At 52.7% G+C, this 20,251-nt stretch overlaps 10 protein-coding genes and 2 non-coding genes across 12 annotated transcripts; 8 read left to right on the top strand and 4 right to left on the bottom strand.

Moving 5' to 3' along the window:
• Positions 1–153: 153 nt before the first annotated feature.
• QC763_0083260 lies at positions 154–246 on the bottom strand. Its single transcript has one exon. It is a non-coding gene; the product is annotated as a tRNA-Pro (tRNA).
• A 29-nt stretch (positions 247–275) lies between these two features.
• On the bottom strand, positions 276–366 carry QC763_0083250. Its single transcript has one exon. It is a non-coding gene; the product is annotated as a tRNA-Pro (tRNA).
• A 2,018-nt stretch (positions 367–2,384) lies between these two features.
• Positions 2,385–3,215, top strand: QC763_503320 (uncharacterized protein; the record flags this gene model as incomplete). The annotated part of the gene is made up of 1 exon (XM_062912922.1): positions 2,385–3,215. The coding sequence occupies one exon, from the start codon at positions 2,385–2,387 to the stop codon at positions 3,213–3,215; it is 831 nt and encodes a 276-aa protein (XP_062764146.1).
• A 304-nt stretch (positions 3,216–3,519) lies between these two features.
• On the top strand, positions 3,520–5,263 carry QC763_0083230 (uncharacterized protein; the record flags this gene model as incomplete). The annotated part of the gene is made up of 2 exons (XM_062906152.1): positions 3,520–3,539; positions 3,595–5,263. The coding sequence occupies 2 exons, from the start codon at positions 3,520–3,522 to the stop codon at positions 3,752–3,754; spliced, it is 180 nt and encodes a 59-aa protein (XP_062764145.1). The 3' UTR covers positions 3,755–5,263.
• QC763_503310 (uncharacterized protein) lies at positions 4,129–5,657 on the bottom strand (the record flags this gene model as incomplete). Its single annotated transcript, XM_062912921.1, has 1 exon — positions 4,129–5,657. The coding sequence occupies one exon, from the start codon at positions 5,655–5,657 to the stop codon at positions 4,194–4,196; it is 1,464 nt and encodes a 487-aa protein (XP_062764144.1). The 3' UTR covers positions 4,129–4,193.
• A 1,195-nt stretch (positions 5,658–6,852) lies between these two features.
• On the top strand, positions 6,853–7,344 carry QC763_0083210 (uncharacterized protein; the record flags this gene model as incomplete). The annotated part of the gene is made up of 1 exon (XM_062906151.1): positions 6,853–7,344. The coding sequence occupies one exon, from the start codon at positions 6,853–6,855 to the stop codon at positions 7,342–7,344; it is 492 nt and encodes a 163-aa protein (XP_062764143.1).
• Positions 7,345–8,051: 707 nt separating this feature from the next.
• On the top strand, positions 8,052–9,797 carry QC763_0083200 (uncharacterized protein; the record flags this gene model as incomplete). Its single annotated transcript, XM_062906150.1, has 1 exon — positions 8,052–9,797. One exon carries the CDS (start codon positions 8,052–8,054, stop codon positions 9,795–9,797), a length of 1,746 nt encoding a protein of 581 aa, XP_062764142.1.
• Positions 9,798–10,505: 708 nt separating this feature from the next.
• CHT4_3 (Chitinase 4) lies at positions 10,506–13,062 on the top strand. Its single transcript, XM_062912920.1, has 2 exons — positions 10,506–11,382; positions 11,444–13,062. The coding sequence occupies exons 1-2, from the start codon at positions 10,834–10,836 to the stop codon at positions 12,248–12,250; spliced, it is 1,356 nt and encodes a 451-aa protein (XP_062764141.1). The 5' UTR covers positions 10,506–10,833; the 3' UTR covers positions 12,251–13,062.
• ubi3 (ubiquitin-40S ribosomal protein S27a) lies at positions 12,589–14,146 on the bottom strand (the record flags this gene model as incomplete). Its single annotated transcript, XM_062906149.1, has 3 exons — positions 13,379–14,146; positions 12,737–13,120; positions 12,589–12,675 (listed from the first exon to the last, which is right to left on the bottom strand). The coding sequence occupies exons 2-3, from the start codon at positions 13,109–13,111 to the stop codon at positions 12,589–12,591; spliced, it is 462 nt and encodes a 153-aa protein (XP_062764140.1). The 5' UTR covers positions 13,112–13,120; positions 13,379–14,146.
• On the top strand, positions 13,388–14,404 carry RPS26A (40S ribosomal protein S26; the record flags this gene model as incomplete). Its single annotated transcript, XM_062912919.1, has 4 exons — positions 13,388–13,760; positions 13,850–13,960; positions 14,047–14,149; positions 14,299–14,404. Exons 1-4 carry the CDS (start codon positions 13,721–13,723, stop codon positions 14,402–14,404), a joined length of 360 nt encoding a protein of 119 aa, XP_062764139.1. The 5' UTR covers positions 13,388–13,720.
• A 1,451-nt stretch (positions 14,405–15,855) lies between these two features.
• On the top strand, positions 15,856–17,451 carry QC763_503260 (uncharacterized protein; the record flags this gene model as incomplete). Its single annotated transcript, XM_062912918.1, has 5 exons — positions 15,856–16,015; positions 16,156–16,179; positions 16,261–16,707; positions 16,785–16,887; positions 16,943–17,451. The coding sequence occupies 5 exons, from the start codon at positions 15,856–15,858 to the stop codon at positions 17,301–17,303; spliced, it is 1,095 nt and encodes a 364-aa protein (XP_062764138.1). The 3' UTR covers positions 17,304–17,451.
• A 384-nt stretch (positions 17,452–17,835) lies between these two features.
• On the top strand, positions 17,836–19,939 carry CCT7 (T-complex protein 1 subunit eta). Its single transcript, XM_062912917.1, has 3 exons — positions 17,836–18,061; positions 18,142–18,630; positions 18,705–19,939. The coding sequence occupies exons 1-3, from the start codon at positions 18,016–18,018 to the stop codon at positions 19,847–19,849; spliced, it is 1,680 nt and encodes a 559-aa protein (XP_062764137.1). The 5' UTR covers positions 17,836–18,015; the 3' UTR covers positions 19,850–19,939.
• The last annotated feature ends 312 nt before the right edge of the window (positions 19,940–20,251 follow it).

Genomic DNA, 20,251 nt, shown 5'->3' with positions numbered 1-20,251 from the left:
GCACAACTTTGTCCACTCACCCAACCCAGGCCCACCCCTCTTTCCACCGCCGCCACACCCAAACCCTCGAACCGGCGAATGAGTCAAAAAGAAAGCCCTCAGCGAGACAGAAAATCCCATTCTCTCGTCACCAACCCCGCCAAAGAACATCAAGGGCCGCTGGTCTAGTGGTATGATTCTCGCTTAGGGTACACCCTACAGCATCTGCATTGCGAGAGGTCCCGGGTTCAATCCCCGGGTGGCCCCGTTCCCTCCTGTTCGCTGTCTTCTTCATCGGGCCGCTGGTCTAGTGGTATGATTCTCGCTTAGGGTTCACCCTACAGCATTGCTTGCGAGAGGTCCCGGGTTCAATCCCCGGGTGGCCCCGGAGTACGGAGAGAAGAGAGCGACTGGGGAGTTCTTTTTGTTGTGTTTTGGTGGTGACTTTTTGTCTGGGTTGCCGCGAGGGAGCGTCAATATCGGTGGTTGGGTGGGTGGGATGGATGCAAGGGCTGATTGTCAAGCCATCAAGGCAGATCGGGCATAAGCAACTCCGGTCTTCTCAAAACATTGCGATCGTGATCGACTGCTATTTGTCAACCTGCAAAAGATATCAATATTCAGGCATTGCCAACAGTCATGATCCTGTCACTCTGAGCATTTGCTCCGTACCCTCTCGTTTTTGTCCCAATCAAGCCCATCTTTTCCCTATCACGCCGCCATGGCAGCCCAGGTTGCGTCGCAACCCCTACCCACAGCTGACTAACAGCGCGTCCTGCCCCGCCTGTTGCTGTCTCTGCCGATCGCAGACTTCGGCCTCCCATCGACAATCCAGTGTTTCCTCCAAGACACCATTCGCTGTCCTGCACCCAAATCGGACCCCTGGAAAATGCCGAACACCCGTTAAAGCCGATCTCCGTTCAACCACAAACCCTATTAGAAATCAACGCTGCCCTCCCATCAAACCATCCGTCTCTTTCCTGCTTTTCAGCATCATAATCCAAGATTTTTTTGATGTTTACGGAAACCTCGGGCATCGCCAACCCCACCTCGTCCGCTAGGGCCCGCATCCCCAGTCCCTGACAGCCGTCGCTCCAAGAAGACGTAAAAGAAAGCCGAAGACCGAACCGTCTTTTATACATATCTGCAGCTTGGGCACGATACTTTTAGGTATCTCGAGTAAATAATCATTTTCAATTCGCCATGATGTTTGTCCTGTACTGGAAGGTGGCCAAGCCCTTGATTGATCTCGTCAAGGGAGAGGATCCCAGCCCGGAGCCTCAGCCTTGTCAACAACCAGAGCGCTACCAACAGCCATCCCCGTATCCTTCAATGGAAAGACGGGAGAAAGTAGGCAAATGGTTGGATAAGCTGCCGCAATCGGATTTGGATTTGGAAAAGACGACATCGAATAACGGCGCTTATTTTGTCTGATTCTCCAACGACCAACAAGGCTGGCCGGGCACAAGAGGCCCACCAAACAAGGGAACCATACAATCGACGAAAACACTCCCTTCGCTGAGGCGTAAGTCGGCCAATCACTTAAGATGCTCGATTTGTTAAAAGGAAGGACATGAAGTCGTAGGTGCTACCCTATCAGTGCTCTGGTTGCTTCATGGCTAACCGTCATCTAGCTCCACCAAATGGAAATGGAAGCGTCGTCGTATGCATATTTGCTGGCGTTTAGGAACGCTATCGTCAAATCGATCGTCGTAAAGCGCGTCATTGTGCTATGGCGTTGTCGGGTCGTCGAGTCGTCGAGTCGAGAAAGGGCAGAGGATGACTGCCCACGAGAATCATGATAATGAGCAGGGTCACAGTGGTGACATACATGGCGTGGGAAGAATGTCGAGGGAAACGCCGGCCCAAGGGATCTGATGAGGTGGACATGGGGCTTGGTTAATTGATAATGTCGTGATAATAATGACTGAATGAGAGGAATAAGAGCAGTTGTACTGTGAAATATTTCTTTATGCGATGGCGCTGGTGAGCGGGGCATGGCCCATAACTGTGTTGTGTTGTGAGGAAGGAGCAGGCATCAAACCAGCACAGCTGTCTGTCTGACTTGAGTAGAGTGGTCTGTGGTTCTTGCCTATAAAGACAACCCAGATATCCTAGCGCCTAAAGCCAACTTCAAATTTTCTTGTTTATTCTCTCTTTTCCCGTTTTTGCCCATTGTCGCGATGATTCTGTTCTATCTTCCCCACAACGTCATCGAAGTTGGAGACAGCAGAATGCGGGGCATCGTGTCTTGGCTTTCAACTGCCGACAGCAAACAAACCATCCCGGCGGGTCGGCTCGTTGCCGACGACCTTCGTTTACTTCCGTCCGGTCTTCTCTGCATGCTGACGATTTCTTCCTAGCAACACTTGACATCACCAACACCGGTCACCAACATCACCAACATGTCGCCCCCACCGCCCCCCTCCCGCTGGCCAGCCCCCTACAAAGCAGCCATCTCCTTCACCATGGACAACCTAGGCGAAGCCCAAGACGTCCTCAATGGCAAGTGGCCTCACCCCATCGGCACCCACCCGGCAGTCACCAACCAAGTCCCGCGCATGCTGTCACTTCTCGAAAAGCACAACATCAAAGCCACGTACTTTGCCGAGTCATGGAGCTTGTCTGCCTACCCTGACGCTATTAAATCACTGCAAGATGCTGGTCACGAAGTAGCTTGGCATGGGTACCAGCATGAAGTCTGGAAGCATCTTTCCCCCGAAGCAGAGCAGGAGAATTTCGATAAGAGCTGGGAGGAAGCAAGGAAAGCTGGTATTAAGTACGAGGGGTTTCGTCCACCTGGGGGGAGTATCAATGATGGGACTTGGGGGTTGCTGAAGGAGCATGGTGTGAGATATGTCTCACCTCTAGGGGAGCTAGGGATTGGGAAAGAGGGGGTGGTGGTGCTGCCGTTTGAGTGGAGGGGGGTGGATGCTTTCTGGTATATGGATAAGTTCAGAGGCATAAGGGAGGATCATGGCGAGAGAGAAGAGCTGGAGAACCCCGAGGAAGATTTGAAGGGGTGGTTGACGAGTAAGATGGAGGAGATCAGACAGACGGGTGGATATCTCTCTGTTTTGTTCCATCCGTTTCTACAGACAGACGAAAAGAAGTTTGCCATGTTGGAGGAGGTGCTTGGGAGGATCGCCGCTAAGAAAGATGTTTGGGTGGCTCCTTGCAGGGAGGTTGCTGAGTGGGTCAGAGGGCATTCTGGTTCGTTCGAGGGTGGGAGGTGAAGGCTTGGTTGGCTGGGACCCCTGAAGACTGCATGCGCCCAGGCTGACGTCAAGCAAGATCATAAAGAAACCACAAACTTTCTCTTTTCCAGTTCTACAGCCCTTGTCTGAGATAGGGTGAAGAGCGCCTATCTGGTTCTCGATCACGAGCATTTGCAATTGTTGAGCTTTCCCAGTGTTGGTTGTGGTGTGAGGCGGCCACTAGCAACCTCAAAAAAGCTCACTTCAGGCCGATCGCTCCTCAAACTTGCTATCTATTCTCCCTTCGCCTCTTTACCCCTCCGTTATCCCACACATCTGGACAATGGCTGAGAATACGCAGAAGTAAGATACCCTCTCCTGCTTGGCCTTACCTGTGCTCTGAAGTTGCTTGATTTAGTGATGTCAACGCGGAAGTGCCGCGGATTCTCGCAGTCAATATCAACTGCGCCGTCGGCCAGCTAGCTGACTACAGCAAAGACCCCTGGTACGCCATCGAGCTTGACTCGGACCATGATGTCTTTACGAAGGACGTCGCACCTTCGCCCAGCCTTCTCTAAATTCCTGTTGTGGTACACCGGGTTGGAACGTTTCTCGTTTGAACAGTGGCATCTTGACAATCAGCCTGTCACATGGATGATATTGATCCGGAGTTCGGGTTTGCGCCATTGGGGTGGTAACTGAACGTTGGGACTGTGGTTGCTGCACGCAAGGACAAAAAGCCCTTCCTCGTTCAGCATTTTGAGGGCCTGCATCAGTACAACAGCGCAATCCTGGATCGCTTTGGCGACAGAGAGGGTCCCCCGAAAGACATGTACAGTCGGCAGGCATTTGAGAGATTCTGAAACGAGTACAAGGCCGAAAGAGCGGATGATTCGACTTGGAGGGATGTCAAGTCACCTTATGAGGTTTGAGGCTCATAGTTGAGCCCGTGGTTCTTGCTGGGAGAATCTCAAGGGAAGCAAGGCAACAATCGTAGGTATGTATCTATCAATAAATCTACAGAACAACACCCGTCACTTCAAAAGTCTGGACCATCTTCTTTTCAAATCTTGACCAGAACTTCTTCCCACTAAGCTGAGTATCACTGTACTCAACATAACGACTACCACTCCCAATCTGTGTCGCCCACCTCTTGACCACCGATCCATCCGACCCAACGGCTCCAAACCTCCCCAGATCAAAATTGATATACTGGGCCTCCCCCCAGTTAACAGCCACAATCACCAGCTTCCTCGCCTTCTCATCATAAGCCGCAACAGCGTAATCACTCCCCCCATCCAAAATCCTCATCCCCGGCCTGATATGCCTCGCGAACTGCGCGAGAACAAAATACTTCTGGTTCACCTGCCCGATCGTCTTCCTGTCATTATCCGCGTCAATCAAACCCCACCCACCCCCATCCAAAACCTGCCAGTACACCCACGCCATCGGCCTCAACCACCGCATATCCAGCAGCAAATTACTCACCAACCTCTCCCCGGTAGCATCCGCCTCCCCATATTCACTCTGCCAAAGCTTCTTCCCCGCCTTGTTCACCATATCAAACAGCACATCCCTCCTTCCCTTTTCATACTGATACCCATGCACATTCACCCTCTCCACTGCCCCCATCACAGTCCTGTTGCCCTCGAATTTCCTGAGCGTCTCAACCGCCTCGTCGTAATGGCTCTCGTCCGAGGCGGAAATAACCACCCCTTTCAACCCCCGATTGTCCAGTTCCTGCCTTAGATACCCTACCACGGCGATCTGGGTGGAGGCGTCGAAGTGGCAGCCTTCTTGCGTGCCGGTCTTGCCGTTCCACCAGTTTGCTGACGGCTCGTTGAATGGGTCTACTGATGTGAAGCTCACCCCCCAGTTTTCTGCTGCGTATTTCGCCACTGTGGCCAGGTAGACAGCATGGTTTTGGTAGTTCCATGATTGGAGGTTGTCGGATCTGCCGTCATCGGAACCGGAGGGGTTGTGGTTTTTGCACATCCACCAGATTGGGGAGTTGGAGAAGAGCTCGAGGGTGGTGGCGCCGCGGGAGGAGGCTTTGAGGAGCATGGAGCGTTGATTTGGGTCGGCGGACCAGTTCCATGATGGGGAGGTTGGGAGGGAGGAGCTCCAGTCGAGCCAGAAGCCTTGGATGAGGCGGGATGGGATGATGGAGGGGGAGGTTTTCATGGAGGTGGAAGGGGGGATGGTGGTTTTGGTGGTTGTGGCACCGAGGTTGTAGCGGGCGATTGTGAAGCCTAGGCCGGGGAGGGGGACGGATTGGTGGCGGGTTGTGCGGAGGGTGAAGAAGATGTCTGCTAGATCGTCGCGGTGGCCGAAGGTGGCTGCCCACCAGGCTAGGGAGGTGCCCCAGCCTTCCCAGGTGCCGCGGTTGGAGGTTGCATCGATGGTGGTGGTGAGGTCGGCGTGGGCGGTGGTTGTAAGGAGGGCTATGCCTGTGGCGAGGTGGAGAAAGGAGGGTGCCATGGTGCTGGAGGGGTGAGGGAGGCACTTGAGCCTCAAGTGTCGAACATCATGGTTAAGGCCTGGATGGTGAGGATGATATGATTTTATAGTGATCTATATGAGTATGGTTGGTATGTTTCACTAACGCTAAGATATCCATGAGGGTAGCATTGTTCTCCAACACCACAACCCAACCCGTCTTTCCCCTTTACCGGGTTTATTTGTTTCCAAACTTTCCACCAACCAAGTAACACAACTCTGGATTGCCTAGCCATAATTACGGAACGTCCTCGACCGCATTGATGGAAGCTTCCATCGTGCAATTGAAGTTCTAACTGTATTCGGGGAACTCGGAGCCGCGCGAAAGAGGACGTCCACGTTGAAACATCAAGCGCATAAGACATACCTAGCTGGAGACTCTTGACCGTGACAGGGCTGAAGTAATAATTCAAGCTGCCACTTTGCTGAAATACTTCCGCGCTACATATCTGATCAATTGAAGACTTATGACGTTATCCCATTCGTTACCAGGTCCTCGGGAATCCCTAAAGCCAGAGCCTCTTATTCCGGTCTAGTCGACTCAAGCCCCATTGTAAACGCAGGCTGCAGTTCATTCACAACATGAAAGAGTCCTTTTCCTTTGTTATGTTCCTCGAAAACTTTGCATGGGTTTGAAACTTTTTGCGGATATTTAAGACAATGCGCCCCGAGACTCGAACAAAGACAAATCTCAAAGACAAATGTCAAGGAGAAACACAACCCTCTTCAGAATTTCTCTTCACCCGAGCATGCCGTTGATCTCCATGTTGATTTTCTTCAGGCGCCAATGTTGTAAACAGCCGGTCGGTATTGCAGTGGGGGAATACCACTCGCCCCCCCCCAAAAAGGGATAATTTATCCTGCTGCATAAACCCCCCATGACCTGTCTCCTGTCAAAACACGCGTTTAAACCTCGGCCCTGTAGCAACGCACCTTCGGGTCGGTTCGGTTGGGCACCTGTACTTCTTTGCCCAGCCCGAGGGGTTGGGATGTGGTGTGTTGTGAATCATGTCTCGGATCGGACTCCCTCACGAGGGCGGAGATTTCCATCTTTTGAGAAATTTCCCGCGCGCTTGGATGTTTGGTGATCAGATCATCTTCAACCTCTTCTTTTTCCAACCGTACCATGTGAACATTTTCCCATCCCATCCGAATAAATTCCATCTCCAACCCAACAATGGCCTCCTCCTATGCAGAAAACAACGACCTGGCCTCTCCACCAAGCCTGATGTCGCTCATGATGGGATATACCCCTTCCCCTCGGGCTGCTGTTTTATCACCTCTACCAGTCACAGAAAACAGAACCGCCTCGTCGTCCATCACGCTCGAACCACCGCCACCACCGACTGTCACGTCTGAGTCAAGAAATAGTATTACCAGCACCAAAACTTCAACGGCAAGGCAGGAGGAGGCAACACAGGTCAGGATTCTAAAGAGGGAGAGCATACAGATTGAGATTCAGCAACCTCCTACGGCACATTTTGACAAGCATACTTCTGATGAGCCTGGCTTGAGAGGGAAGAAGGCTGTTACGATTTTCAGCCCTGCTCGTTCACATCAGGATGTGGGTGGTGAGAAGGAGAGTTTGGCGTTGGAGGAGAAAGTAGGGGCCGTCAAAAAGGGGAGAGGGAGGAAAAGGGGTTGTGGAGGGTGCTGGGGCTTTTGGTAGGGTTTGATTGGGAGAGGACAGAGGAGAAGGTGTAAGTACTTGTACGAGGAGAGAAAAGATTGTACTACTTTTCCAAGACCTGCGAGTTAAGGATATCATGGGGTTACTAGCGCAGAGTGTTCCCAGATATAGATACGTACCTATGTACGTAGTCGATAAGTCAGGGGATGTTCAGGGGTGATCTCATGCTAACTCAGCAGTGGTGAAATGCCGAATACCAATTGCTTGACTCGACTGCGTGCTCAATTTACCTTACAACTACAGAGCAGAGTAGAAATAGAACTCTGTTAAACGTTGTTGAAGACTTCATGGTCCTATGAACCAGACTAAAAGTGGAAGCCTTTGTCTCTAGATGTATCTCGGTTCTCTTTATCCATGTGCATCCCGCGGGAACCCCTTTATGTTTTCCTGTAGAAATTAATGCATTGTGAACTCGATGCAGACCTCAAACAAAGAGACAGAGACAGCTACATAACCCTTCCGTTTCCGTCGGTCATTCAAGATGAAGACTCTATGTCCATGACCCAGCAGTTTCGCTTTCAATATCAGCATAGTCAAACCAGGTCCCATCTGGGAATCCCTGGAGAATTTTAGTCCTGTCCATCGAACCTTTCGAAATCGGACATATAGCAGCTTCAGACTTGTACAAGATCAGGTATCTGTACAATTATTAGTATCGACACACTATAGATCCCTAATCATTCACGATGCCTCGCAACAACAACAGCGACGACGATGAAGTGTATCAGCCGCCTACAAACACGTCAGGGCCGGCAGACACGTCTCCGCGGCAAACGCGCGCTATACGAGAGGCGGCTATGTTGCGTGCTGGTTTCATCAATAACAATATGTCAGAGGAGGATTATCAATTCATGCTCAGCCTTATGCCCATTGGTTTCCACTCAGATCCCACCAAATTTCCCAAGCTCTTCCAAATCACTAGTCAAGATTATCAATACACAAGCCCCCTCGAAGATCGCGAGGTGTACGAGATCAGAGATTACCTCGTCAAGTACACCGACTTTGATTTGCGCGTGCCCACCCTCGCCACTCGGATTCGCAGAGCCAACGCCGACTATTTGTCCGATGGCATCAGTCGTTTGATGTCGCCCTTTGGGGAACATTATTATGCGTTTACGTGTTTAGTGTGCCACAGCTGGTACAGACCAGATAGCGAAGAGTGCAACCAATACACTTGCTACGTCCCCTTCCGAGACCAGTTGGCCGAGTGGGCTAAAGATCATATCGCCATCCGCATGACGCCGGACCGGGGCTATGGCGCCTTCATGAAGCCCGGTCGTGATGTGGAGCAAGATGAAATCATTGGCATCTATTACGGTATGATATGTAAACACGACAGCGAACACGTGCCCAACAGCGCCTACGTTTACGAAATGGACGACCATATCGGCGAGTACCCATACAACATTGATGCGGGAATGTACGGCAACTGGACCCGGTTTATCAACCACCACTGCCGCCCCAACATCGCGTGCAGCCCCGAGACCATCGGCGGCATCAGAGTCTTGGTTTTCAAAGCCCTCAGGCCAATCGAGGAGGGGAATGAGATATACGTCAACTACGGACGAAGCTATTTCGACAAATTCAAAATGCAGTGTCGTTGCAACCTCTATCCCATTGCGCACAAAGCCGAGGGCCATGCGGATACGGCGACCAACAAGCCACGTACACGTGCTCGCCCCGCCCTTCCGCTGGACCAGAAACGCGAGCTTCCACTGGACAGTGACTCAGATTCGCCCCTCTCCTCTCCTCCTTCGATACTAGAGAGACCCGTAAGGCCAGATCCCGTAAGGCCAGATCCCGGGAGGCCAGATCCCTTCAGGCCGTCACCCTTGAGGCCAGGGGCCACCTCGAGGTCAGGTCCAAGACACAGACGGACTAGAGGCAAACTTGCCACATATTCACAGGCCAGCTTATCAAAGGTGTCCTCTGGTATCAGGAAACGCCAGCGGATCGACAGACAGGCTTCAAGGAGCTATGTTTCTGGTGTTCAAGAGGCGCTTGAACAGCAGGAGCTTATTGAAATAGTTGGCGATGATGTCTACTCCTCTGACTCAACTCTTAGCTCGCCAACTGACACCGACGAGGAGATGGAGGATGTCCTCGGATACTCACTTGGCAATTTGGGGAACAGGCCGAAAGTGCACGCCGAGCCCTATCGCGCTGGCGGTCAGGCACTGCCTGATGTAGACCAGGTGCCGCGAGAAGCGGCGCCAGTCGAGGCAGAAGACTATCAAGTGGAAAAGGTGATGGACTCGACCTTGATGGGTGATGAAGTCAAGTATCTGGTCAAGTGGGAAGGATGGCCTCAGAGGAGACATTGGACCTGGGAACCCTTTGAGCACTTCTACAGCGACGGAGCCAAGGCAGCTATCCGCACCTTTCACGCACAGCAACCCGGCAAACCCAAGGACTCCCGAGTGGAGGCTTGAAGGCATTCAGAGCTCGTGGGCGAGCATGAGAAGGGGGGAGATAGTGTCACACGGCCAACAACCAACCGGCCACATCACGGCCCAATCGCCGGCAACCTGCACGTTGTGAGCCATTTGTTGAATGTGAAGCAGTCAATGAAAGGCATGGCGGGAATGCTACTAGCCCAGTGATATATTAAAGGACTTGGCAGCAGCCTGAGGCAAGGAGGCACGGGCTACTTAACGGGGAGATAAAATACGCGTTCAGGATCACTGTACTACTCCAAGTTTCTTCTTCTCTTCTTCATCATGGACTTCGAGGCCATTGAAGATTATTACTGCAATTGAACTACTGTTCCAAGCCCTGTAATACAGCCCTTGTCACATCTCCCGACGTGGTAAGATTATAGGTTAGGTATAGGTAAAATGGCGGGAGAATGGCGTTTAGGTTTACTGCTGTAATATCATGATTTGGCCATTTTGTTTTTCACATATTTGATGGAGAAGTTGATGTTCTGTGATTGATGATTGATGGTTGATGATTGATGGTTGATGATTGATGGTTGATGATTGATGGAGGCCGCTGCCAAGAGCCAGGGCACCTAAGCTGCCCTGCTCTTCAGCCACAGACCCCACCAATCAAGCTAGACAGCCCCGCCTGACAGGGCCCCGAGACCATTGGCTCTGGCACCTCAGCTCAAGCGTCGTGACATGACATCAGCGTCTCTCCCCGCCCACTTGCTTGGCTGAAGAGCCCTGGAAACTTATCAAAAATCCCACCTGGAATTGCGTGGCATCTCTGTTAACCATTCGTGCCATTGAATCCATAAGAAGTACGCGTCAAGTGGCGTCTCAAGTGCGTAGCTTTCCTTGTAACCCCCGTGCCGCCGACGCTGTAATAAAAGAAACACAGCCGAGCCCCTCTCCTTGGGTTGGTTGCCAAGTTGGTCTCCGCCATCAGCTCCCTCTCGGCCCCGGCATTCCTATCCGCTCCGCAGCAGAGACAAACAAACCGCCGACCCCCCAAAGCGGCTTACTGTTATATAACCTCCCCCATATGCCGTCTTCTGGAACACCTCAAACCTCCCGTTCCCGCCGGTCCCCCATCTTGATAGCCACCTCCTTAACTGTCCTCCTCCTGAGCGCCGCTGTTCTCCTCTCCAAGACCATCTTCACCAACCCAACAACGTCCCCCATCCAACAAGACTCTCCCAAGATGGGCGGCGGACCAGTCACCCCCGGCTACCGCAGCGTAGCCTACTTCGTCAACTGGGCCATCTACGGCCGCAAGCACCGCCCGCAAGACCTCCCCGTCCAGAACCTCACCCACATCCTCTACGCCTTCGCCAACGTCCGCCCCGAGTCGGGAGAGGTCTACCTCACCGACACCTGGGCCGACACCGACATCCACTGGGAAGGCGACTCCTGGAACGACTCGGGCACCAACCTCTACGGCTGCCTCAAGCAGCTCAACATCCTCAAGTCCCGGAACCGCAACCTCAAAGTCCTCTTGTCAATCGGAGGATGGACCTACTCCTCCAATTTTAAACAGCCCGCCTCCACCCCGGAGGGTCGTGAGAATTTCGCGCGCACCGCCGTTGACCTTGTAAACCCCCCTTAATCACTCCCCGCCCTTCACCCAAACCCCCTCTAACACCCTCCCCCAGCTCAAAAACATGGGCTTCGACGGCCTAGACATAGACTGGGAATACCCCTCCTCCCAAACCGAAGCCTCCCACCTCGTCTCCCTCCTCTCCACCCTCCGCTCCCACCTCGACGCCTACTCCTCCACCCTCCCCTCCCGACCCCACTTCGAACTCACCGTCGCTTCTCCCGCCGGCTTCCAAAACCTCCAGAATATGGACCTCCCCGGAATGGACAGGTACCTCGACTTTTGGAACCTGATGGCCTACGACTACGCCGGATCGTGGGACTCCACCGCCGGCCACCAGGCCAACCTCTTCCCCTCCCCTCATAACCCGCAGTCTACCCCTTTTAGCACCGACGCCGCAGTGAGCCATTATGTCAGTCAGGGTGTCCATCCGGGCAAGATCGTGCTGGGAATGCCACTGTACGGGAGGGCCTTTCAGCAGACTGACGGCCCCGGCGGTCCCTACAGTGGTGTGGGCGAGGGGACGTGGGAGAATGGTGTGCATGATTACAAGAAGTTGCCATTGGAGGGGTCGGAGGAGAGGTATGATCATGAGGCGGGCGCGAGCTACTGCTACCACCCCGGGACGAGGACCATGGTGAGCTATGATACTGTTCCCTTGGCTAGAAGAAAGGCGCAGTATGTCGTAGACAGGGGCTTGGGTGGTGGCATGTGGTGGGAGAGTTCAGCTGATAAGGAAGGGCCCGAAAGTCTGATCGCCAACGTGGTTGACACCTTTGGTGGGCCAGGAGCGTTGCAGTACAAGGAGAACTGCGTCACCTATCCGGATACCAAGTACGATAACTTGAGGAATGGGCTGTAAGGTAACAAAGGACAAGACAAATAAAACAGACAAGCACAGAGACACCCAAATGTAATGAACGAAAAGAATCGTGGGGATGGGCTTAGGATTTGCTACCTTGCGACCCTTTCCAGAACCACAACGCAGACGATGACGGGAACTCTCTATCAAAGAGTCGAGATATCGTGATCATGTCGCATCCCAAATCGCATTTCCTCGCCATGTCAGAGCCAGAATATGCCCCCCTATCTAAAGGTACATAAACGCCGATGAAGAAAATCAGTCACAGCCCCGTTCCTAGCTCAATGCTTTTCCGTCCCAGTCCCATGTTTCGCCTTCTTTTTGTTGATGTTGGGCAATTAAGCCTTCTCGAAGACGTAGGTGAGGTGGCAGCGACCGCAGTACTGGCGATCCTGCATGGCGGCCATGAAGACACCGGCACCGCACTGGAGAGAGAAAGTTTAGCCTGTGTTGAGGGACAGAAACAAAAAGGAGGGGAAGGCATACGCTCTCGTTGGGGCACTCGCGGCGGAGGCGCTCAATCTTGCCGTCAGAGTCGACCTTGTAGTACTTGAGGACGGCGAGTTTGGTCTTTTTCCGCTTGTGCTTGATTTTCTTGGGGGTGGTGTAGACCTTCTTTTTTCTCTTCTTGCCACCACCGCGGAGGCGGAGGACCAAGTGGAGGGTGCTCTCCTTCTGGATGTTGTAGTCGGAGAGGGTGCGGCCATCCTCGAGCTGCTTGCCGGCGAAGATCAGGCGCTGCTGGTCAGGGGGAATGCCCTCCTTGTCCTGGATCTTGGCCTTGACATTGTCGATGGTGTCGCTCGACTCCACCTCAAGGGTGATAGTCTTGCCCGTGAGGGTCTTCACGAAGATCTGCATGATTGCCTACTGAGAAGTGGTAAGGATATGTTAGACGCAGACGAGAGAATGAGAGACTTCTGCGCCCCGGCGGGTATCGAGAGAAACGAAGTGAAGAGGGGGAAAAAGAGGCTATCTTGAGGATTGCGCGCGACCAGCATGCAGACAACCGCTCAAGGGTCGCCTCCCACAGCGACTGCCGCGATGACAAGATTGGGTATCATGGTGAAGATGATGAAAAAAGGGGTGCCGGGGCGCGAGAAGCTCAGCAACATCAACCAGACGTACCTAGACACAGTGTCTTCCTCAGCAATCTGGAGATGTTGTGAAGTGCGCGCTGATGGAGGAGTTGAGAATTTGAGGTGCCGCTGCTCTCAGACTTGAACTTTTGGACAGGTGGGCCCCACACTTTCCGCGGTGCGGGTCAGCTGACACTGGCCGGCGAATTTAGGGCTTTGCAACCCACTTGCCCTGTGCAAAAAACCCGTTGGGGAGGTCGGTCCACCACAAGCGGAAAGTGGGGCACCACCTGCGCAGCATTTGGAGGGCAAGTTGAAATTCCCAATTCCTGCCCTCTTCCTCCACACAACCAGTCTTCTTGAGAACCAGTGCATCAAGAACACCGTCAAGATGGTCAAGAAGAGAAAGAACAACGGCCGCAACAAGAAGGGTATGTGGCTTTTCATTCATCGCATTCGTCGATATCGACCTCGACCTCGACCTCGACCTGGACGACATCGCTAACTCTATTCCTCACAGGCCGCGGCCACGTCAAGCCCATCCGGTGCTCCAACTGCTCGAGATGCACTCCCAAGGACAAGGCCATCAAGCGGTTCACCATCCGCAACATGGTTGAGTCTGCGGCTATCCGTACGTATTCACACGCTGGCGACACCACACCACGACGACAACAACCCGATCAAGAACAAACCCAGACTGACTTTGCGACTTCACAGGTGATATCTCCGACGCCTCGGTGTTCGCCGAGTACACGGTTCCCAAGATGTACCTCAAGCTGCAGTACTGCGTCTCTTGCGCCATTCACGGCAAGATTGTCCGGTACGTTTGTCCAACTGGCGGGGACAACCACGTCTGTCTTCACGACGACGAGGGCGGCTGAGAAGATTCCTTGGTCGAACGCGTTTCCCGCGCAGAAGAGTATACCCCCCGACTACAGAACAGTATCCCGCTGACACTTGTGCTTCTAGTGTCCGCTCCCGCGAGGGCCGCCGCAACCGTGCTCCTCCCCCGCGTGTCCGCTACAACAAGGACGGCAAGAAGGTCACCCCTACCCAGGGTGCTAAGACTGCCTAAATGGCCAGTGTCTTCTAGGTCGGCGTTTTGGGCTGGTGGCATACGGTCTCTGGGTTTTGATGTTCCGGGAGCAATGATATCATGATTTCACTTTTGCACAGCAAACTGGCGATCACGGAAAAGGAATGAGGGCTTTCAGGGTTTTCCTTTCAGCTCATCAATGGGAACACATTTAGAGCCATAGTCACCAATTCAGAGCACCTGTTGAGTGTGAACCAACCATTTGTCGCCTTGCCGCTCCTGGAAGAGACTTGGTCGCCACTTGATCATTTGGATACGATCTGTCTGCTGCGATGCGGCTTCTTCCGGATATTATTGGACATCCACCTTGTTGGATTTCGCCTAGGGTTTGTGGCCTCGGGGTCCAGCTTAGCCATTTTCAGAGGTCGCTCGCTGGCGAGCACCGCTACTGCACGACGCTTCAAATTGAGTTGGTCGGAGTGGTCGGGCAGGTTGTCTCAACTCAGCATTAGTCCATTGCCTGTCACATCCTCAGCTCTTTCTGGTCAAATGATTTTGAACATCTGCAACCTCAAGATCTCTTTGCCATAGGCCAAAGAATACATCAAGCATGCATCTTCTAGTTGTCGTCGCCAGTGGCAATCTCCATCCAGACTCATCCATTAATTAAATCTTCGAGAGGAACGTCTGTGTTGATACTCAACTCGCGTCATTCGTTTCCCATCGTAATAATCAGCCCACCATGAGCCAAGCATCGTGTCCGCGAAATCCTCATAACCCAAGGCTGAGGAGGTGGCTTGCTCTTTGGTTCTTCCCCGACTCACAGACCCTCCTCTCTCTCTCTTAAAATTCCCAGAAAATCCCTTAGCGAACCAACAAGCCCATTTGGCTTGCTCGCTTGGTGGATCCAATCCGGGGGTAGATGATCCTACCGGGTCCGGACCGGGGGTGCCGGGATGCCGGAGAAGGAAGCTATCCCCTGCCGGGGGTTAGTGCCGATGGTGCTGCGCATTAATTGCAAATTGTTTGGTTGTGAAGGAATTGGGGTTGTTTTCTGCGGCAGGCAAAGAAGGGGATGAATGGAATGAGATGGCGTTATGTTACGTCAAGAGATCGAGAGGGAGGGACCGGTCTGGAGATCTTGGGGATGATGGGCATGGGTAGGGGGGTGCGGCTGGGGGATTTGAACGGATAGGCTCGTTTAGTGTAGTACTTAGGGTGGGTGGTTCCCGCTGAGATGGGACATGAGGAGAGTTCAGGTTCTCCTCACTTTGTAACTTCTTGTCAATCTTTTGGGGATTTTATTGAGAATATATTGTGCTTGGATTTGAGTGACGACTTGCAGGTTTGCTTGAGGTGGGAGAGGAGATCTGACACTCGTTTATTATCGACTATACGAACACGGACAACCCAGACTGTTGCTGAAGACTTGGGTGCCGACATTACCAACGAGAAGACGCGTACGGTGAAGCTAGGTCAAGATAGTAAGGATGGATACCGCAGCTCCAATACCGAACTACGACAACCCCGAGTCGATCGGCTACAGACTCGTTATTGTTGCTGTGGTGTTTCCAGTTCTTGCGCTGTGCTTTTTGGTCCCGAGGTTGTACACAGCCAGCCATATCATTCGAAAATGGCATCCAGATGATTGTGAGATCTCCCTTCACACAAACCACACACCTACTTAGTTTGCTGACCTTGGTGATGGATAGACTTGGTAATCATCGCCTTTGTACGGACACCCCTTGTTTTTGATCATGACAGACATGGCAACTGACCACTACTGATAGCTCTTCACCATTGCCAACTCGACCGTCTGCATCATCCGTACGTCTTTTGTCTCTAAAGACAACCACCATCATCCTGATCAAACAAAGCTGACCCCCCAAAAACAGAAACCACGCTCGGCATGGGAAACCACATCTGGGACCTCCCCTTCCCCAAGTTTCAATCCATGATGAAGCTCGGCATGATCGGCGGCGCCATGACCTACAACCTCACCACCCTCTTTGTCAAGATGTCCATCCTGTCCTTCTACCTCCGCTTCGCCACCGCCAACCACAAGTTCCGGATAGCGGTTTACGTGGTCATGTTTTTTGTGGTTGGGTACACCATCCCCAACGCGTTTCTGTTTCTGTACATCTGCAAACCGATGCAGTATTACTGGGACTGGACGATTGAGGGAGGCACGTGCATCAATCAGCAGGCGGTGTTTGATTCGGCTAATATACTGAACATGGCGACGGATTTCATAATTTTGGTGATGCCGATTTGGATGCTGTGGGATTTGAGGGTGGGGATTAGGAGGAAGGTGGGTGTGGTGGGCATTTTGATGGCGGGTGGTTTGTAAGTTCTCTTTCCAGTCATGGCTTGTTGTTTGTGGGGAGGGTTGTGTTGGGAAAACTCAGGGGTCTAACAGTTTACAGTGTCTGCGGTGTGAGCACCATGCGCATGGTGACTGCGATGACGGGAGCCAACGAAACGGATATTTCATGGCATTATGTCAAAAACTTGATTTGGTGGTGAGTACTGACAAGAAGTGGAATCTGTGGATGGGTTGGGCTGACAAACATCTAGCATCGTCGAAATGGACATTGGAATCGTCTGCGCCTGTCTCCCATCACTCCGAGCCTTCTTTCGGCGCTTCTTTCCGAACATGTTCGTCTTCAGCTCAGCTTTTGAGGAAAGACTGACTGCTACGTTGACATTCCGAAGAGGCAGGGAGCTAAGCTCGCAGCCGAACGCTCTCCAGTTCCGCTCTACCGATCCGGACAATCAGAGCAATTCCAGCCAAGACATCACTGACCAGAGGGCTTGGTGGAGGAGGAAGGCCACAGGCCCAGATGTTGAGAAGGCGGATCAAAAGCAAGTGACGGATGAGTCGTCGGTTCAGGTTGTTGAGAAGAGTGCCCTGGGCTCCGATTCAGGGAAGACATAATGATGGGATTGGGAAAATTGGATTGGGTATCTTGGGTAATGGGTTTCGGTTGGATAATGATGGGAAATGTTGGTTACTCTTACAATGACATGGCTTGTCTCTTTTGTGTTGATTGCGTGATCCTGCTTGCGTAGAGAGTCACCTTGCCCACAGAATAACTGAGACTCTAAAGTAAGTTGACCCATATTATACTATAAACGATATATCAAAAGTAGGTTGATAGGCCTATAGACTATCCTTCAACGTATATTAACCTACTTTAGTATCTCAATTATTTTGTGGTGAGGGAGAGAGTGTACAGTGACTGGTACGTAACGTCAGTAGTCAAAGTCAGGTTGGCCCTGCAAGTGTCTCATCCTAAACTCCGGGGGAAGTGGAGCAGAGAAATCAGCTTCTGGGGAGTGGGGTTCTATTGGGGGAGCGCACATGACAAAACATGTGACCTTCAAGAGGTCAAACAACTCAGGAGGTGGGCCGTGCACAGGCTACAGCGTCCAAGCGTCTCTGGCAGTCGCTGGCAGGCGGAGTGCAGCAAGGCTTCGATATTTTTTTGGAAGCTCTGGGACCCAAAGGCCGGGAAGCTCCACGAAATAATCAAATTACCCCCCCAACGGCGCGCGTTCCACCCACCACCACACCCCCTTTGCAACGACTCTTGTAGTTCCGTCACGACCAGACCAAAGAGACCCAACCTTCACACACCGGCCACAAGATGTCTTTCGGAGGCCAAACACCCACCATCATTGTCCTGAAAGAGGGTTAGAAAACAACCCCTCCTTCCCGATCCGCTCACCGTTGTCCCCTCCCCCACTGACTCGATGCTTGTGTTGTTGCGCAGGGACCGACACCTCTCAGGGCAAGGGCCAGATCATCTCCAATATCAACGCCTGTCTCGCCGTTCAGGCCACGATAAAGTCTACTCTCGGCCCCTATGGCGGTGATCTCCTTATGGTCGATGCCAACGGCAAGCAGACCATTACCAATGATGGTGCCACCGTCATGAAGCTCCTGGACATTGTCCACCCCGCCGCCCGCATCCTCGTCGATATTGCCCGGTCACAAGACGCCGAAGTCGGTGACGGTACTACCTCCGTCGTTGTTCTCGCCGGCGAGATCCTCAAGGAGGTCAAGGAGCATGTTGAGAATGGGGTCAGCTCACAGATTATCATCAAGGGTCTCAGGAGAGCGTCGACCATGGCGGTGAACAAGATCAAGGAGATTGCTGTCAACACAACCGAGGGCAACAGGAGAGACACACTCGAGAAGCTCGCTGCCACCGCCATGACCAGCAAGCTTATCAAGCGTAACACCGAGTTCTTCACAAAGAGTGAGGCCCCCTTTTCTGGGTACACAACAGGCAGCAGCAGGGCAGGGGTACTAATATCTTGTTTCTCTCATTAGTGGTTGTCGACGCCGTCCTTTCCCTCGATCAAGAAGACCTCAACGAAAAGTTAATAGGCATCAAGAAGATCCCCGGCGGTTCCCTTACCGACTCCCTCTTCGTAAACGGTGTCGCCTTCAAGAAGACCTTCTCCTACGCCGGTTTCGAGCAGCAGCCCAAGTCCTTCAAGAAGCCCAAGATTGTCTGCCTGAACGTCGAGCTCGAGCTCAAGGCCGAGAAGGACAACGCCGAGGTCCGCGTCGAGCACGTATCCGAGTACCAAGCCATCGTCGACGCCGAATGGCAAATCATCTTCAAGAAGCTCGAAGCCCTCCATGAGACCGGTGCCAAGGTTGTCCTCTCCAAGCTCCCCATTGGTGACTTGGCTACCCAATACTTCGCTGATCGCGACATCTTCTGCGCTGGTCGTGTGTCCGCCGATGATATGGAGCGTGTTATTCAAGCCACCGGCGCCACTATCCAGAGCACCTGCTCCGACATCCACGCCGAGCATCTCGGCACATGCGAGTCCTTCGACGAGAGACAAATCGGTGGCGAGCGCTTCAACTTCTTTGAGGGCTGCCCCTCCGCCAAGACCTGCACTCTTGTCCTCCGAGGTGGTGCTGAGCAGTTCATCGCCGAGGTTGAGCGCTCTCTCCACGACGCCCTCATGATTGTCAAGCGCGCCATCCGCAACAAGACTATTGTTGGCGGTGGTGGTGCCACAGAAATGGAGATTTCCGCCTACCTCCACCGGTTCGCCGATCGCGACGTAGCCCACAAGCAGCAAGCCATCATCAAGAGCTTCGCCAAGGCCATGGAGGTCATCCCCCGCCAGCTCTGTGACAACGCCGGGTTCGACGCGACCGATATCCTCAACAGACTCAGAGTCGAGCACAGAAGGGGCAACACCTGGGCGGGTGTTGACTTTGTCAACGAGGGCACAACAGACATGATGGAGAGATTTGTTTGGGAGCCTGCGCTGGTCAAGATCAATGCTATTCAGGCTGCCACGGAGGCTGCGTGCTTGATTTTGGGCGTGGATGAGACGATTAGAAACGAGGAGAGCGCGGCTCCTCAGGCCCCAGGTGCTGCTCTGCGTCCTGGTGATGCGCAGAGGGCACTTGGTGGGAGGGGGCGTGGAAGGGGTATGCCCAGGCGGTAAAGGGGGCTGGAAAAGGGGGTTGTAGATAAAAGTGATGGAACACAGGGGGTTGTTGCATGAGCATGGGGTGTTGATACCTAGATTCTTTGCGTGTCATATACATGGCAAATGTGGTAATAAAAGATGTTAAAGTAATGGCAGTCTCTCCTGTGGTATTATGCAGCGGTCAATGTGTGATGTGCATGATGTCTACTCAGGAGTGAAATACGATAGAGATGTATAATGCTGGGTTGCATGACGAGATAGGTATTCGTTTCAAGCAGCATCAATACCACGTGCAATATCAAAGCTAAGTTCAACCAGTCCACAGTACATGGGCCAACCAACCGATTCAACGGTTCTAATTTACATCATATATTACTAGTTAGTGAAGGTGCTTTCATACGGGTATGCAGATTTCTA

This window comes from Podospora pseudopauciseta (genome assembly GCF_035222475.1).
Source record: "Podospora pseudopauciseta strain CBS 411.78 chromosome 5 map unlocalized CBS411.78m_5.2, whole genome shotgun sequence".
NCBI lineage: Eukaryota > Fungi > Ascomycota > Sordariomycetes > Sordariales > Podosporaceae > Podospora > Podospora pseudopauciseta.
The sequence above is the reverse complement of the archived record's forward strand: the minus strand, read 5'-3'. Positions and strand labels throughout refer to the sequence as shown.

Excerpts from the sequence above, each read along its gene's own strand:
- CHT4_3 (XM_062912920.1), top strand. The coding sequence starts at position 10,834 with ATGCCGTCTTCTGGAACACCTCAAACCTCCCGTTCCCGCCGGTCCCCC. Across the intron at positions 11,383-11,443 it reads CGCGCACCGCCGTTGACCTT|CTCAAAAACATGGGCTTCGA; the intron begins GTAAACCCCCCT and ends ACCCTCCCCCAG.
- CCT7 (XM_062912917.1), top strand. The coding sequence starts at position 18,016 with ATGTCTTTCGGAGGCCAAACACCCACCATCATTGTCCTGAAAGAGG. Across the intron at positions 18,062-18,141 it reads CATCATTGTCCTGAAAGAGG|GGACCGACACCTCTCAGGGC; the intron begins GTTAGAAAACAA and ends GTTGTTGCGCAG. Across the intron at positions 18,631-18,704 it reads CACCGAGTTCTTCACAAAGA|TGGTTGTCGACGCCGTCCTT; the intron begins GTGAGGCCCCCT and ends TTCTCTCATTAG.